At 37.5% G+C, this 15,578-nt stretch overlaps 1 protein-coding gene across 3 annotated transcripts in view; it reads left to right on the forward strand.

The window, feature by feature from the left end:
• The window catches only part of SPAG16 (sperm associated antigen 16), a 419,391-nt gene that overhangs the window by 242,635 nt on the left and 161,178 nt on the right, over positions 1-15,578 (forward strand). For all 3 annotated transcript variants that reach the window (XM_072875058.1, XM_072875060.1, XM_072875061.1), the window contains exon 13: positions 15,028-15,154. In XM_072875058.1, coding sequence (XP_072731159.1) covers positions 15,028-15,154 — 127 coding nt within the window. The remainder of the gene's footprint in view (positions 1-15,027; positions 15,155-15,578) is intronic.

Below are 15,578 nucleotides of genomic sequence, written 5' to 3' on the forward strand. Positions count from 1 at the left end.
AACCGTTTACATAGCCAGTCTGATGCTTCTCATGAAAATATGGGGGGATTTTTGCCTTAATGGAGGTGAAGATCAGGATGAAGAAAACAAAAATGTTGGCAACTTCCCTTCTGCACTTCCAATATTCAGGGTAAGTTTTCTGATGTGAATTGAGACTCCTCATTGTGCAAAAATCTGGTTCTAGACTGGCCAATATCTTTCCCAGCTAGGAATCAGTTCGTCATCTGAAAGACAGTTTTTATGGATCTATTTACTGAACTCAGAGCCTGCAAAGGCATGTGTATCTGTGGCAGACCTATTAAATATGTATTGGAATTATCCAGTTGATGCAAAACCAGTGAATTTCTTTATATTTTAGTATCTCTTTCAAACATATTTCTGTCACCAAACAAAAATTCTAGATAATAGAATCTTAATATTGAGACTGCAGTAAAATGTCAACAAAATTTGTGAATTATTTAATACAGAGCAGATAGTCATGGACCATTTCTGTTGCATAAAGGGCATGCCAGTTAGCTGCACAGCGTGAACATAGTTGAAGTTATACTTGTATCTCTCCTCTGAAGTTCTAAGAAAAAAATAAAAATAGTATATGTGATCTTCTGCAGTTATGTTCTTCCAATTAAAAAGGCCTTTTCATAGATTTTTTTCATATCAGAGTTTGTTTCATAGTAATATAGATCTGACCTAACTGTGTTTGGAAAGTTAAGATGAAAATAAAGGCTTGAGGATGCAGTATGCAATACTAGGTGTGAAGTTAGCAGCTAGCACTGGGGGTTGATGAAAACCTAGTTCTAAGTGTGTCAACCTTTTAAGTAATTCTTATCAGGTTATCACTTACGGCTTGACAATAATTTCATTACACATTCAGCACCTACAACAACAGTATAAACTAAGCTTTGCTATCTGCAGCTGAAGATTTTAGTACAGTCTTGCTGGAGATATATTTACCAACAGGATAAGAAGATGTCACAACTTTTAGAAGTATGATGCCAAGTATTAAAATCCTGGCAATCTGTTAGTTATCAAATACCCTGGTTGCGCTTTTGGGACCAGAATTTGAGATCTTGATCACTGAGCTTCTCTTCAATATGCTTTGAGACTTATTAATATGAAGAACTACTTTATGTGCCTGTGCATGTAAAGTGAACAGTTTTTGCATGTGCAAGTTTGGGAAGAAAATGAGGATAAGATCATCCCAATAGGTAGATTAGGTAGATATAGGTATATAGATATAGGTATATAGGTATATAGATATAGATTAGGTAGATATAGGTATGTTCAATAGGTAGATATCCTACCTTTTCCTACTCTGAAGTGTCCAGTTCTCAGAGAAGTTGCTACGTTTTCCGGTCCTGTGGGGTCAAGCATTGAAACCTTGCACACTGTTAGGAATGGATGAGATGTCCCAAACTGGTCTGATTTTCTATCAGACTGAGGCCGGATTCTTTTCAGACGGACTCGGAGGTACACTTCCCAAATTTATTTTGGTCAAATCTGCCTATATTGAAAACTGTTGGATGTTGTTTCCATTTGTGCTTAAGAGTGAGTAATCTGATGAAATTTAAGTATTTGAAATTAATTACTAAATAAAGCAAAGGATTCTCTCCCCTTGAGAAGGCGGATATATGTTCAGATCTATAAAAGGAGGAAAGTAAACCAGTACTCTTATGTTTTGTGCAGGTGTTGCAAGTTAACCTTTTCCTCCCACTGTTGACAGAGGGAAATACAGCCCTTTTCCAGCTCTATTTGGGAGGGGAAGTGGGGATGCTGTATCATACCAAAATGGACTTGTAAGAAGACAGCAGCAAATCAGAGTGGTGGGAGGCAGCCTTGGGAATTTAGCCCTTCACACTCTGTGTTTCAGTAGTTTTCCTGCTGAAAACACAGAGCCAGTCGCATAGTTTGCTACGATGATCTGAACAAAAATGCTAGCACCTGTAGCTTAAATTAGTAGACCAGGCTTTTTATTCCTTACTCCAGCAGCTGCTTATTAGAGAACCTAGACTCATATTGTTTTTGTTGTGGCTCCGTGTCTAAGAGCACAGCAAATCCATTATTCATAATATCTTCCCAAGTTCACAAAGCCATTGAGTAGTGCTGCATATCTCCTTAAAGCTGCCACCCACTCAAATCCATTTTATTTGGACAAATAAAGAAACTCTGCGCTGAAGAAAACCAATTTGAAAACACAATGAAATTCATTTTCCTCACTTAAATATTAAAGTGCTTATATTTATTGCATTTCAGCCATGTTGTACTGTTTTCAAAAAGGATTTGCTCATTTAATAGGTCTAAAGGAATTTCAGTAAATTTAAAATATGGAAGAAAATAAACTAACATATGACAAGACTAACACTGCTTTTTATGCAGTGAATCTGCACTCTGTAGATTAAACCCATCCATTAATATTCTGTGTAACTGCATACTAATTTACAATACCACAGTACTGGCCCAGGCTCTCATGGGTCTCTGCACTATTGCAACTGACTGTTTGTTTGGGTTTTGTTTCTTTTTTTAATAAAATACTTTTTAATTTGAAAAATGAGGAGGACTAAAGTTTCTGGTTTGCAATATAGTAATAAATAAAGAGGGGCCTCTAACATTCACTTGCCATTGCATTTTTGAATTTGAGACTGTAGGTTTTTCTTTATCTGACTTTTTTGATAAAGGAATTTTCTTTTGTATATCAGAAACCAGTAAGACAGCTTCTGGTGGAATCATTCATGGTATGCATATAGTTTTGGTGCCTAATGCATTTGTATGCAATGTTCAGTGAGCACAGCTTGCAGAAGTCCCTTTACATGTGCATTGAACATTGTAAGTTACCCATGTTGCTTACGTGAGTCTTCCTGAATATGGGTTGGGATAAAGATATAGAGATGTCGGTCTAATCTCATATAAAAAATAAAATAAGAAGCTGGTGTAATTAAATTATGAAGTGCTGGTACTGCTTTCTCTATCCTATATGGAATTTCATCACTATAAAGCTAGACCAACAAATGGGTTCTGAGGTAAATTAATAGTGGAGTTTTTGTTTGTTTGGGTTTTTTTTTTTTTTGGGGGGGGGGGTGTTGGTTTTGTTGGGTTTTTTTTTAAGGCTGATATCCTAATTAAGTCAGTTTTATAAAAACTGTGTGGAAGTAGTTGAGTTCTCTAGATTTATTCTGCTGGTCTCCTATACAGTTCTTGTTTCAGTTTTTCCCTTTTGTCAGTAGCTTCACAACAGTTGATTTTTTTTGGAAGGCAGGCAAGAATTTTGCTTTAGAAACAGTGAAAACCCAGGTCATCCTTCATGCAGTTTAATGTCGACTCTTAGCAAACAGAAGCCCTGAGAGAGTCACTTCTTGTTCTTCAGTGAGACAAGCCTTCTCCTTGTCAGCTTCTGCCTACTTTTGGTAAAGTCACATAACAAAGTTCTCACCTAAGCAGATGTTAGACGGTGGGCTCCCTTCATTTGGTATGGACGAAGAGTTGGATCTTTAAAAGTGCCTGAAGGGTTGATTGAAAATCTGTTGGAGTGGGCACATTGTCACTTTTGAAAATCCCATTAAGGATCTAATTGATTATTTAGGCACCCAAAAACTATATGAATCTGAGACTGTGCATTGTTAGGGAAGTTTGGAAATCTCATCCTAAATGTACAAAGTTATGGAGAATATGGTATGATAGATCTCTACGGGATGAACTCGGAGTAGGCTTTGGCAAGGTATTTTAGACTTTAGTGTTAGAGAAGTCGCATTTTTAAAAAATGTGCTGTTATATACTGTTACAGACTTAAAATCCTATAAAAAGCAACTATTTATTACATTTGTCAGTGACTTTTCAGAAGAAATAGATCAGTTCAGCCTCACAGTAAGATACCAGGATTCAACAGAAAATGTGCATTCCAGTATAGCATAGTAAGTTTATCTGGTCTTCTGGTGTAAAGACATTTCAAATTTTATTTTTCATTTTCACATTTCTCATTTTCTGTATTATGTGTGACCAGTCAGTGGTTGTGCATATAATGCCATACGCTTTATCTACTAACATAATCAAGTAGAAGAGTGAAGTAAGTGATGAAAAGGAAGAGAATGAAAGAAATTACAAAGAAATTCTTCAGGGTGCTTGAAATGCACTGTAAAGGAGATCTCAATATTGAGTTTGGATGGCTCACCTTTCCCCCAATATTTTATCTGAACAGCAGAAGCCTAAAACTCTACAGTAACCTGTTTGAATAGAACAGTTCTAGCATAAGCATTAATATACACACCAAAAAAATTAAATCACATGGCAGTGATTCATCTGTTATCTTTCAAAATCAACAGCAGTAAGATCTGGGATGAATTAACAGAGACATCTGGCTTTAGTTGTTCAGGGTTAGCCAGAAAAGGCAGAATTTCTACCTGTAAAGTTTTTGTTTAAAAAAAAAAAAGGGGCAAAAATAATAAAAACCTGGCAGCTTCCGTATTGACGGCAAAAACAGGACATTGGTTCAATGCTGATGTCAGCTGATATGATAATTGAGGATAACCCACTGTCACCAGGGAGCGAGACTTTGCTTATTTGGCTGCAGAACTGCTGAGCAGAAAACACGCTCGTGCTGGTTCTGCAGTGTTTAATGTTGGCTTAAATGGTTTAGATCTATTTTATTATTACTGGGATTGTGCTTATCTGATTATCTAGTACCCATATGCCTTGAGGGAGTAGGAGATAATTGTTTAATAAAATAAGGCTATGGTTTTCAATAAGTGATTTCTGGTGTTCCTGTCTTTAACTGTCCAACAAAAAAATCCCTTAAGGAAGCTTGATTTGCAGAAAGTGCTGAGCAAGGGTTAGAGTCAGAAATAATATAAGCATAGCCATGTACCTTTCTGAACCTGAGTGCACCTTGCCCCTGGATTCATGTCAATAATTCTGGGATAGATTATTATGCTTTCTGTATATTGCAAGGGGGAACCAGGCATCTCAGAGGAAGAGAAGATTGTGTTCTAGTTCCTGTCCTAAGGACTGAAATGGCATTTTATTCAATAACGATGAAATACAAGAGCTGACCTTGGAGGGGGACCGCTTCAGATCTTGTCACTCTGAGTGCTGTGACCATTGGTCTGCAGAAATTTTTTTCTTCAGCTGACTGAATTTATTTTCATGACATAGTCAGACTCGATGAAAAAGTTACAAAGTTATAGCCATGAACAGACGGTTTAATACATGTGTGCTGACTTTCCTGAGGCAGAGGGAAGAACTAAACCTAGATTTTGAAATTTGATTGAGGAATCTAGGGTGTATGCTTCTGCATCACATTAGGAGTGGGTACCAATGCACTTTATGTGGGGTCCAAATCCCATAGGTATATGTTACAGATGTTTTGGGAATGCCTGCTAAGTTGAGTTCCTTAGAGTAGCGTTAACAAATTTATTGTTTCTGACTGAGTTCAGATTACAAATTGCTAAATATTTTCAGGAAAAAAATACTTTAGACTGTTCCCAGACATCAGTCTTTTACTCATATTTACAAGCAAGACCAAAGTTTTGTATATGACCAAGACGGTGCTTGGAAAGGGTGCTTATTAAGATCTAGGTTTTGGATATAAATGCCTAAATCTTGTTCCTGTCCTGTGACTTTCAAAGTCATTTTTATTGACCTGATTCAGACCTTGGGCAAATATGGCCCTTTTCAAATGTAGAATAATCCAAAGTTGAAGCATATAAAAATGTGTCTCACTTCTGAAAAATTTGGATTGAAAGTAACATGCTACTGTTCAAACTAAAGTAGCTGAAATAAATTCTCAAAGTTGATTTGGAGCCCAGTTTCAATGGAAGGTGAGCTTTTGCAACAGCTGTTGCCATGAGCTGAAAAATGCCTGGTGCTGCCAACGATTAGGTGTTGACTAGTGAGATTTTAAAGATACCTTGACAAGGTACAGAGTTCAACCGAGCCTACATAGTGAAAGGTAATGAAGAATATATTACAATCTGGTCTGAAGATATATGTGCTATATTGCAAAACTTTTAATCTCAGCAGTTGCCCTCTTGGAACCGAATGCAATGTTATAAAAGTATTCCTTGCCCTCCGGAAGACAGACCTGGCAACTGCAATCCTTTTTCTGCTGTTAGGGTGGACATGGTGTGCTGCCGAGGTGTTCAGGCTTCTCTGGCCTCCCTTGCTACTGTGACTCAATCCAGAACAGCTACACATGAAAAAATGGTTGCTTCAATTCATGATGATTGCTTGTTGGTGTCTCTGAGATCGCTGTGGAAGTACTAATTTCTGTTGCTATTTTTAGGCTGAGTTTGGCAAAGTGATGTGTCTTCTGGTCCTGGTTCAGCTGAACATTTAAGAAAATACTTACATTTAAAGATGTGCTTAGTTCCAGAGCGCAGCTGTAAAGGATTCTATAGCGTCACTGTATTGCTTTAGAAATCAGTCTGATCTTGTAATTGTGGATACTGTTCTTCTCATACAATGACTCTTATTTTGGGTGCGCACTGCGATTGTATAAATGTGATTATATTGATATAAAATCATACCGTTAACGAGGAAAGTTAGAACAAAAAGACTGTAAACCATGCTTAAGTAGAGGTCTTATGCCGTATTGTTTTATCTTTCCTTTTAAAAAAATTAAGCTTCACACCAAACCCCCTTTATCTGGAAGCAGAAAATAATGCAAATAATAATACTTCTTACACAACACTCGTTCAAAGAAGTGTAAGATGTTTAGAGGCTAAACCTTCAGTATAATAATGAGCAGATTCATTATTCATGTTTCAAGCCAATAAAAAAGGAGATAGATTATTGGCATACACTGTTAGTTTTTCACACCTTCTAGTGAAAGCCTAAGTAGAATATTATTAATTCAGTACTTTGCACTTTTCATCATAAGAAACATATAAAGCTATTGTCAATCATATTTATTACTCTCAATGTTTATTGGAATAGATCCTGGTTTTGAGTAGTATTCAAATCACTCAACATAATGTAATTGTTTGTATTTCTTTTTTGTCTACTTTTGCTAGGTAGCTCTAACCAAACGTGGCAGCTGTGGAAGTCTTTTGTTCTGTGAAACCCAACCAACCCCTATCTGTGTGCGCTCTATGCAGAAAGACGCTCAATACTCAATGGTAGAAAATAAGGGTTCTTATTATTTCTCAGGCTAGCATCAGGCAGTCAAGTCTATGTTCAACACCATAGCAACCAGTGTGTCCTTAAAACTTTGCCTTTGTGCTTTTTGTCTGAGAGTATTTTTTTCTCAGTGATGTATCTTAGTAAGCTGATCAGTGTCTCACTAGTAGTGGAAGTTTCCACACACTCAATAAATACAGAGCTTCTACTAAAATACATATAGTAGAACGCTTCCAGAAAAATAAATGCGGTGTTATAATTGGCTACTTTTCCAGTAATACATATTCTGTTACTTAAATTACAAGGAATTGAGACAATTAAGCATTTTAATGCCAAAGGTAAGGCATGAAGTTTCGCAGCCTCTTTCTCCTGCATTTATAGAACACTATTTCAAGGACTGTGATTATTTGGCTGCTATCTAATTTCACTGCAGAATAGAAACCTGACAGGAGCATTGCTTTCTGCTGGTTAATTATGAATTTATTAGGGGAGTTTTGACCAAATGTCCCTCACTATTAGACCTTGCTGAATCTGAAGTTCAAGCTATTAGACTTCATTTAATGTAATACATTGCCCTCTTTTTCTGTTCTGCATGTGGTTTTTTGTATTTTTTGTGTTCTCAGGTATGTTCAATTTTCCCTTTCTGGGCATTGTTTCCAAAGCAGCTCTTTCAAGTTATAGAAATAGGACAAAGTAATTTTTAGAACAGCAAAATATGTAAGGAGGCAAGGTCCCTGGAGATGAAATAAATTTCCAATGCAACACAACAAAATAGCTTTCCTGTTCTGTTTGGATGTTGCTGTTGACTGAGTAGCTTGTTAACAGCACACAAATGCGTAAATGGTAGCAAGGCTGTGCACTGCTAGTGGAGGTGGCACCACGGAATAAGAGAAGCCCATATTTGTATTTTGAGTTGGAGGAAAGGCTTACAGACAAGTTTATGGGCACACTATAATGGACTTGCTTTTGGCCCACATCCCTCCTGTAGATAGATTTTAACGCTTACGTGGTGCTTGCAAGATTGAACCCCAAAATATCTGGGACTAGACTGGCCTGGGGAGCACTCAGCATGCTCAGACCTCATAAAATGAGATCCAAAGTTAAGGGCCAGTCATGCTGAGATGTTGCCTTTCAGTTTTCTCTTAGAGTTTTACTAAAAGGGAAGGCTTGCAATATATGGTAGACAAATTCAGTCCATGCTGTGGGCTTACCTGAAGGTGTATTTGTATCCTGTGTGAGCCCAAAAGCCTGCCCTGTGTGTGCAAGGTGTTCCTTGTACAAGGAAGTAAGGGGAAGAGAATTTTGCTAAATTTCAGAGAAGAAATCTGCACTCTGAAAAAGAAACTGCTGCAGCCTTTCAAAACTTATCAAGCAAGACAAAAATGTAACTTAAAGTTGACTTATGCCCTTTTAATTAAAAGAAGCAATTTGATCCATTTCAGAATCTCCGTGTTTTAAGAGTATGACTCCTAAGTTCTCATGTTTCTCAAGGAGGTCTAAGGAAAGGATGTAACAGTATTTTATTGCAGACTTGTAAACTTGCTGAGTCAGATGAGTAATGTTTGTTTATATACCTAGAAAATATAAATAAAACGTTTCTATCATGTTTGGGGTTCTTTCTTCCTTGGCTAAGCCTTCCTAGTTGCTAAGCCTTTGCTTTGCTTTTGGCAGAAGGAGGAGGAAAAGGACAGAGGAAGGGAAAGAATTGCACCCTTGAACTTACCAGTTAAGTCCATACTGCTTCAGAGATCAGTTTCCTTTTACATGCTCAATTTACTGTGCACTAGACCAAAAGCGTGAGCTGTCAGGCTCCCGCGGTGATAAACCTGCATCTACTCCTGCTCCTACTGACATGAGTGGCAAACCTTGTGTTGCTTTCAGTGGGAGCAGGACTTACACACCATGCTCGTTGATTGAGCCAGCCTTAACTGGCCGAGCTCAAAGCAACTTCTGATGTGAGTGGTGACAGGAAGGTTTAATACTTAATCCTGCTTCTGCTCGCTGTGAATTTAAAAAGTTTAACAATTAAAATTATCTGAAACCAACACTATAAAGTGGTTTCACATTATTTAATAACTCAGGAGTAACTCTGCAAACTGACCGTTGCTAGAGAAACCCTGACTAACATCTTCTTTTAAACTGGGGCATTGCTCTTTGTTTTGCAGAGCACTCAGATTGAAAGATTAAAACGTTCTGTGAGTGCTGAGTATTAAGATAAATTATACAGAGAAAGATTTAATTCATATTTTATTTCTAAATATTTATAAATATTTGAGAAGAAACGTTTACATTTTCACAAAAACTGTAGTAGCATATACTTTACCACTTCATTTTTGAAGTGTCAAACACTAGTTTGAAAGAGGGCACAAATGAATGTTCACAATTTGAAAAGAGCTTAATTTTATTGAAGATAAGTAATAATTGAACGAAGTGGCTCATATTGACAGCATCATGCTGGCATATATCTTTTCAGAGACAAATGTACGTTATAAAGGAAGTGTCCCCACATGTCAATGTCTTATAAAATGTGTTACATTTAGTGAAATAATGGGTCAAGAAAAAAAATCAGTGTCATAAATGATGGTAGGCACTTTTTACTGAAATACTGGTAGTTTTACATTCTTGACATGAATAATTGGATGTGTCATATGTGAAGCTACCTAGAAATAAAATAGAGGTCATAAAATGTAAAGACATGTTAGGATGCATTTATAACAGCATAAACCAAACTGGCATTTTAATGTCTTAAGCCAGCCCATTTGCTATACTTGCCCATTGATCTTGGCTAGAAAAGTTCTATGCCTAATTTAAACACATTTTGGAGATAAAGCCATATAATGGGAAAGTGATAGGATTTGTTTTTGTTAAAAGTATTCTCCTGTTACAATGACATCACTATAACAGGACTGGAGGCTGGTTGTTGTGTGACCTTACAAAACTTCCTCAGAAATGCTGTGTCCACCTTCCTAGCAGGTGATTTTCTGGTGTAATTTGCCTTGACATTTTGCCTGCTAGTGATTGCAGGTCACATAGAAGAATGTTATTCAATAGACATGAGAAAGGGTTTCGTTTAGTGTTCATTCCGTGGGATGATTTGAGAGCGTAGCTGTTGGGAAAGATAGTACAGTTTGAGAGTGTTTGTGCGTTTAATGTACTCCTTTGGAAGGCATGTAAAAAGGTGGTCGGTAGAGGCACTGACTCAAAAGTACATGCTTAAAATCTCATTAATTTTGATTGGCTGTATAGGTGCTTTTAATTACCATGCTTGAAATGAGTTGTAATATGGCACGGCAATAAAGTAAGTAATACCTAACTAATCATTGAAATGGTATCACCCCCCGCCCCCCAATTTTTCCAACTGGAGCTGAACATAGAAACCACATGCTTTTAAAAAAAAAAAATCAAGAAAGGAAGCAGAGCTTGTCCTGTTTTCATAGGATTGCTAGTAAGCATGTATTGCTAGTAAGCATGTGTTTTACAGTTGGACTCGATCTTAAAGGTCTTTTCCAACCTATACGATTCTGTGATTCTGTGTATTGGGTGGGTTTTTTTTAAAACACTTTTAAATAGCAAGAGAATTGGCAATGTGTAATCTCACTTGTCACTCTGGTTTGCTATGTGTCTTTGGAAATGAGTACTAAGCTGGTGTGGAGCACTGCAGGTTGTCCAATGCTTTGTGCCCTGTATAGCCTTCAGCAATAAATATGTACCAGGCAATTGTAAAATTTTCCCATCAGGGCGTGCCGGATTGTTGTTCTTTGTGAGTTTTAACTGCATCTGTGCAGACAGGAAAGTATACAGGATAAGGGAAATCTACCCAGTATCTGTATTTTCTTTTCAATTATTGTACAGCTGATGAAATATCTAACTAGTGCATTATTTGGCAGCTATTGTACATTAGTGTAGAGGCGGCAGCCTGTTAATATTCAGTGAAGTCTTATGTATGTGGAAATGTTTCATATCTTCTGTTTTCAATGCGGTTTTACTGAAAGCCCTTTTGAATTTGAATGAACCATTCTGGAATGCGATTCTCAAAAGAAAAGTCTCTAAAAATTGAGCAAGTAAAATTTTCGCATCGCTGTTGAGCTAGTGATATCAATAACGGTGTATGATTAATTTAAATGCCAACACTCATGGTATAGGTGTGCTTCTTATAACTCTAACAGTCTGTCCATGTTTGTTTGAACCTGTTAAGAAAAATCAAAACCTGGTGAGGTAGAATAAAGGCTGATTTATTGATGGATGTCATTACCTTACCTGGATTTAAGGGAAGGGAAATTGACTTTGTAGAGAAAAGGAGAATACTGAAGATAATTAGTCATGAGTCAAGAAAATGTGTTAACTGATGTTTTACGTTGAAAAAGTAGTAATAACACAGGTAAAGGAGGAGGGTTGGAATTGGTGTCTGAGATGAGGTTCAGAATGCAGTCTGCAAAATACTGAACTACTGAGCAGTATTTCTACCATGGCATCATTTATTCAGGACCTCTTTCTCTGTCTCTGGATGTAAGCAACAGGAGTACTGCAAATGGCTAACCTACTATTAATAGGTGATTGCCTCTCTCTTCTGAACCAAAACGTTCAGAGATCCATGAGGCTATGTGTTCATAATGAGAAAAAACCATTAGATGATGAATGTTGCTACAGATTTATTCTAATGTAGATAAACTTGAACCATTGGATAGAAATATGAGCTCCCATGAAAAACAGGGTGATGCTCTACCCTTCATATCAACTTCTTTTTTGTGGAAAAAGAACATCTAAGTAAAATGTTCCCCTTTCCGACCAAAAGATAGCTTGTATACAAGACAGTCTTGCTGAAATTATATCTCAGCTGGAAGGAAAGAAGAGTTTATTTTATGTAGCAGTTGGAGGTTCTTAGAAATATCAGTCAGTCAGTTACCAGAGTGGTAAATTAAATCTTGAGAGCCAGAGCTTGCTCATCAGTACGCAATGATATGGAAGTGGCAAGGAGAGAGAGAGACAACTGAATCAGGTCTGGGTGTTTATGTTCTTGATGGAAAAGTACAAATCATTTCTTTCCCTTCTGCTGCTGTCATGGTCCATCACTTTAGTCCATTTTCACCTTGCTAAGGGATTCTGAATGGGCCTTCCTGCTTTGGCACCTAATTAATCTCTCACAAGCCTGTTCTTGCAGCCTGTCTGCCTGGGATGGTCCATATCTTATGTCAGTGACTCACAAACAAAATATTCTTTTTTCCTTTACTTTCCTTCCTTTTCTGGTGGTCTTTCACCCCAAGCCCCCTCAAACAGGTTGAAGATGTTCTCCCTCTGCCTTTGAAAAGGACATACATACATCCTGTTATTACAGGAGAATATCCCCTTTTCTGGTGGAACGCTGTCACACTGTGGTATGTAAAGTTGTCTATGTTTTCAAAACTAATAAGCGTCCACAAAAATACACAGCAGGATTTTGCTTGTCAGAAACTGTTCAGCAACTCAAAGTCCTTACAGTGGAACAGGCAAGCAGGGAATCATTGGTCACTTTTAAAAAATGGCATACCTATACATAAATAAAAGTATATGATCTGAGATGAAAAACGCATATTCTGCAGTGTAAAACATTACCATGAGACTGTGAAACAAAAAATTATTTTATTGAAGTTATTTTATTGTCATATATCAAGTGATCCTGAATATCAGATATCTTGTGCACTGAGCTCTAGCAGCCACAGTACTTTATGACTAGTTTAAAATGAGTCCATGTGATAAAATAACACATGTAGTCTATATAACAGATAATACTGAATAGTATAATGTATTATCTATAATAGAAAAACATAGATTCTGTAAAATGATAGCAGCGGAATCTAATATTCCTTTGAAATGTATTTCCTAGATAATATTTCTACTCAGAAACAACTTATCTCCCTTCTACTATCCCTTCTGTGGGGACAGGCTTGGTGTTCAGCTCAGCGCAGCGTATGCATTTCAGTCTGGGAAATGGAAGGGCATTAAAATAGGTCTGAGAAGTCACTTTGTTAGATCAGTGATCAAGGGTAGTGTCCATCAAAACCCTTTAGCTCTACTGGCCTGTATCTGATCTGCAGGTACTGATCTTCTGTGCTGTTCATACAAAACCTGCAAGAGCTCTGAGAGTCTTCTGCTGACATACAGGCAGGAAGAAAAGAAAAAAAAAATCATGTCTTTAATTCCCCCTGCTGACAGCTTCCTTAATAAATATTGTAAGAAATTTCTCAGTTAAGAGCCACCCAGTAATCTAATTTGCAAGCCCCAATGATATATTCAGCAGCCAGCTCAGGGGAGGTGTGTTTCTACTGTCAGAATCACATGAGCAGGGAATAAAATTCTGAGCTCTCACTGAAAGCTGTAATAATTTATGATGAGTTGTTGGCTTTTATTTTTTCATACTATTTTTGACTCAGCTGAACAATGAGGATAGAACTGCTACTGACTTTACATTGATTAGGTTTTTCCATAGCATGCTCACCTACAGGATATGACAATACAAACAGGATATAACAATACAATATCCTGTTTTCACAGGATATAACAATACAAACACTGCAAATTCATGAAGTTTCATGTATATCTAAAGAAATCATAGACTGAAACCTGTATCAGCATGGGCGACTCTTGTATACAGCCATAATGAGGGGTAAATGCCGGTTCATTTCAATATCTCCCCTCTTGACATGCTTGTGTAGGAGTTAAGCCTTTGCCATTCTGTTCAGTTTGAATAATCCCAGATTTGTTTGTTACCTTCTGTGTTGTCCTGGTGAGGCATCCTTGGGCTCTTCCTTCTCTTCTCCTGGACTCCAGTTTAAGGAATGTTCATCTCTGGTGTACATGCAGAAAACAAAACAGAAGCCAAAAAGCTTTTATAAGATCATAGCTATATAGCCAACTTCAAGCTGTTTTGTGAGAGAACTGATTCTCTACAGCAGTGTCATAGTGGTTGTGTCCCTATTCCTTACAATGAGAAAAGCTTCCCATCTTGTGTTCCATCTGTATCAGGTTCATACCCTGAATTGAGAAGGATCAATAGTGTTGTCTCAGAAATTAACTCATTAAAAGATAAGAAAACAAAAAAAAAGATAAGAAAGCAAAACAAAAACTTCTAGGGTATTACTTCATAGCTGATCAGCTGTGAGAAGGCAGGATAGTTGGAAGTCTTCAGCCTTGAAAAAACTTCCAGAACCGTGTCACAGAGTAATTCCATCTGAGCTGTGGTCAGTTCCTGGTAAAAACCTCGATGCTTGGGGTTCACCTCTGTTTCCTCACATCTGCTTTAAGAACTTACAGCTTATAATGGCTACTGGTGGGGCTCATCCATAGTAAGAGACCTCTTCTTCAGGGAAAAGGCCTCTTGGGTGTCCACAGTGACAAGACTTTACCCTCAATGAAGAACTCCCAGACATCACTTAGTTTCTATAAGTCTTTCTGCAGACCTTGAGAAGAAAGTCATGCTGCCAGCACTCTCTGGCTTTCTTCAAGGTGCATGTTGGCATGGTGCTATAAATTTCTTAGACCCTTTGTAAGCAAGAAGGAATAAGAGATCTTTAAGAAGGAAATGGTGCTGTCCCTATCCCACTTTTTCATCCATGTTCCTTTTAAATTCTACATCAACAAAGTTTTTGAGGATGCACCCAGGAAACATAAAGTGGTGTTTTCACTGTTGCTCCTTACAATTCAATCTTTTAAAACCTGCTGCTCCATTTCTTTTTACCTTCCCACTATAGCCTTCATTACTGGGAAGCAAACACTAACTGGTTTGGTTTTTTTATTTTCTCTGTGGTGTAGTGCTTGGGTGATGAATAGCTGTCAATGTTCATTTTTGCTAAAGAGTAGCTAGGAAAGGTACATGAAATACCTGAACTCGTCTCTTGTTCTTATTATCCTGAATGGCAAGTGCTGTATTTCTGTTATTTTCTTTTGCAGTGAGAGATGCAGGTATACGATGTGTGGCCATAAAGATTCAGTCAATAGCATTGAGTTTCTTCCTTTCTCCAACACTGTTCTCACTAGCTCTGCTGACAAGACTTTATCTCTCTGGGATGCCAGAACGGTAAGCAGTCTTTTTCTTGGTCTTTCTTGAATTCAAGCAAAGTGATGGCATGTATGGCATGAGAAAAATGAAAGCCCGTGTAAAATCAAAATAGAAAGTAAGGGTGATGTGGCAATAGAATATTCACTAACACAGCTATTATCTTCTGACCAAAAATATCACCATATAACATTTCCTCACATCTGAAATGACCGAGTCCTCACAGTGCAACAAATGAACATGCACCGAGATCACTGGATAAACAGGTAGACTTAATTTTAGGTGGTGGTGGTTTTAGCAACTGATGGTCTGGGTCTGGAAGACTGCATTGCTGCACACTGCTGTATCAGTTCAATAGACAGAGCAGCTGAAGGTCAGCTTTGTCAGGCTTCTTTTGTAAGTGCTGGCATATGCTTTAAGTTATGTACAAAGGAAATGGGGGAAA

This window comes from Ciconia boyciana, chromosome 10 (genome assembly GCF_034638445.1).
Source record: "Ciconia boyciana chromosome 10, ASM3463844v1, whole genome shotgun sequence".
In the NCBI taxonomy this organism is placed as follows: domain Eukaryota; kingdom Metazoa; phylum Chordata; class Aves; order Ciconiiformes; family Ciconiidae; genus Ciconia; species Ciconia boyciana.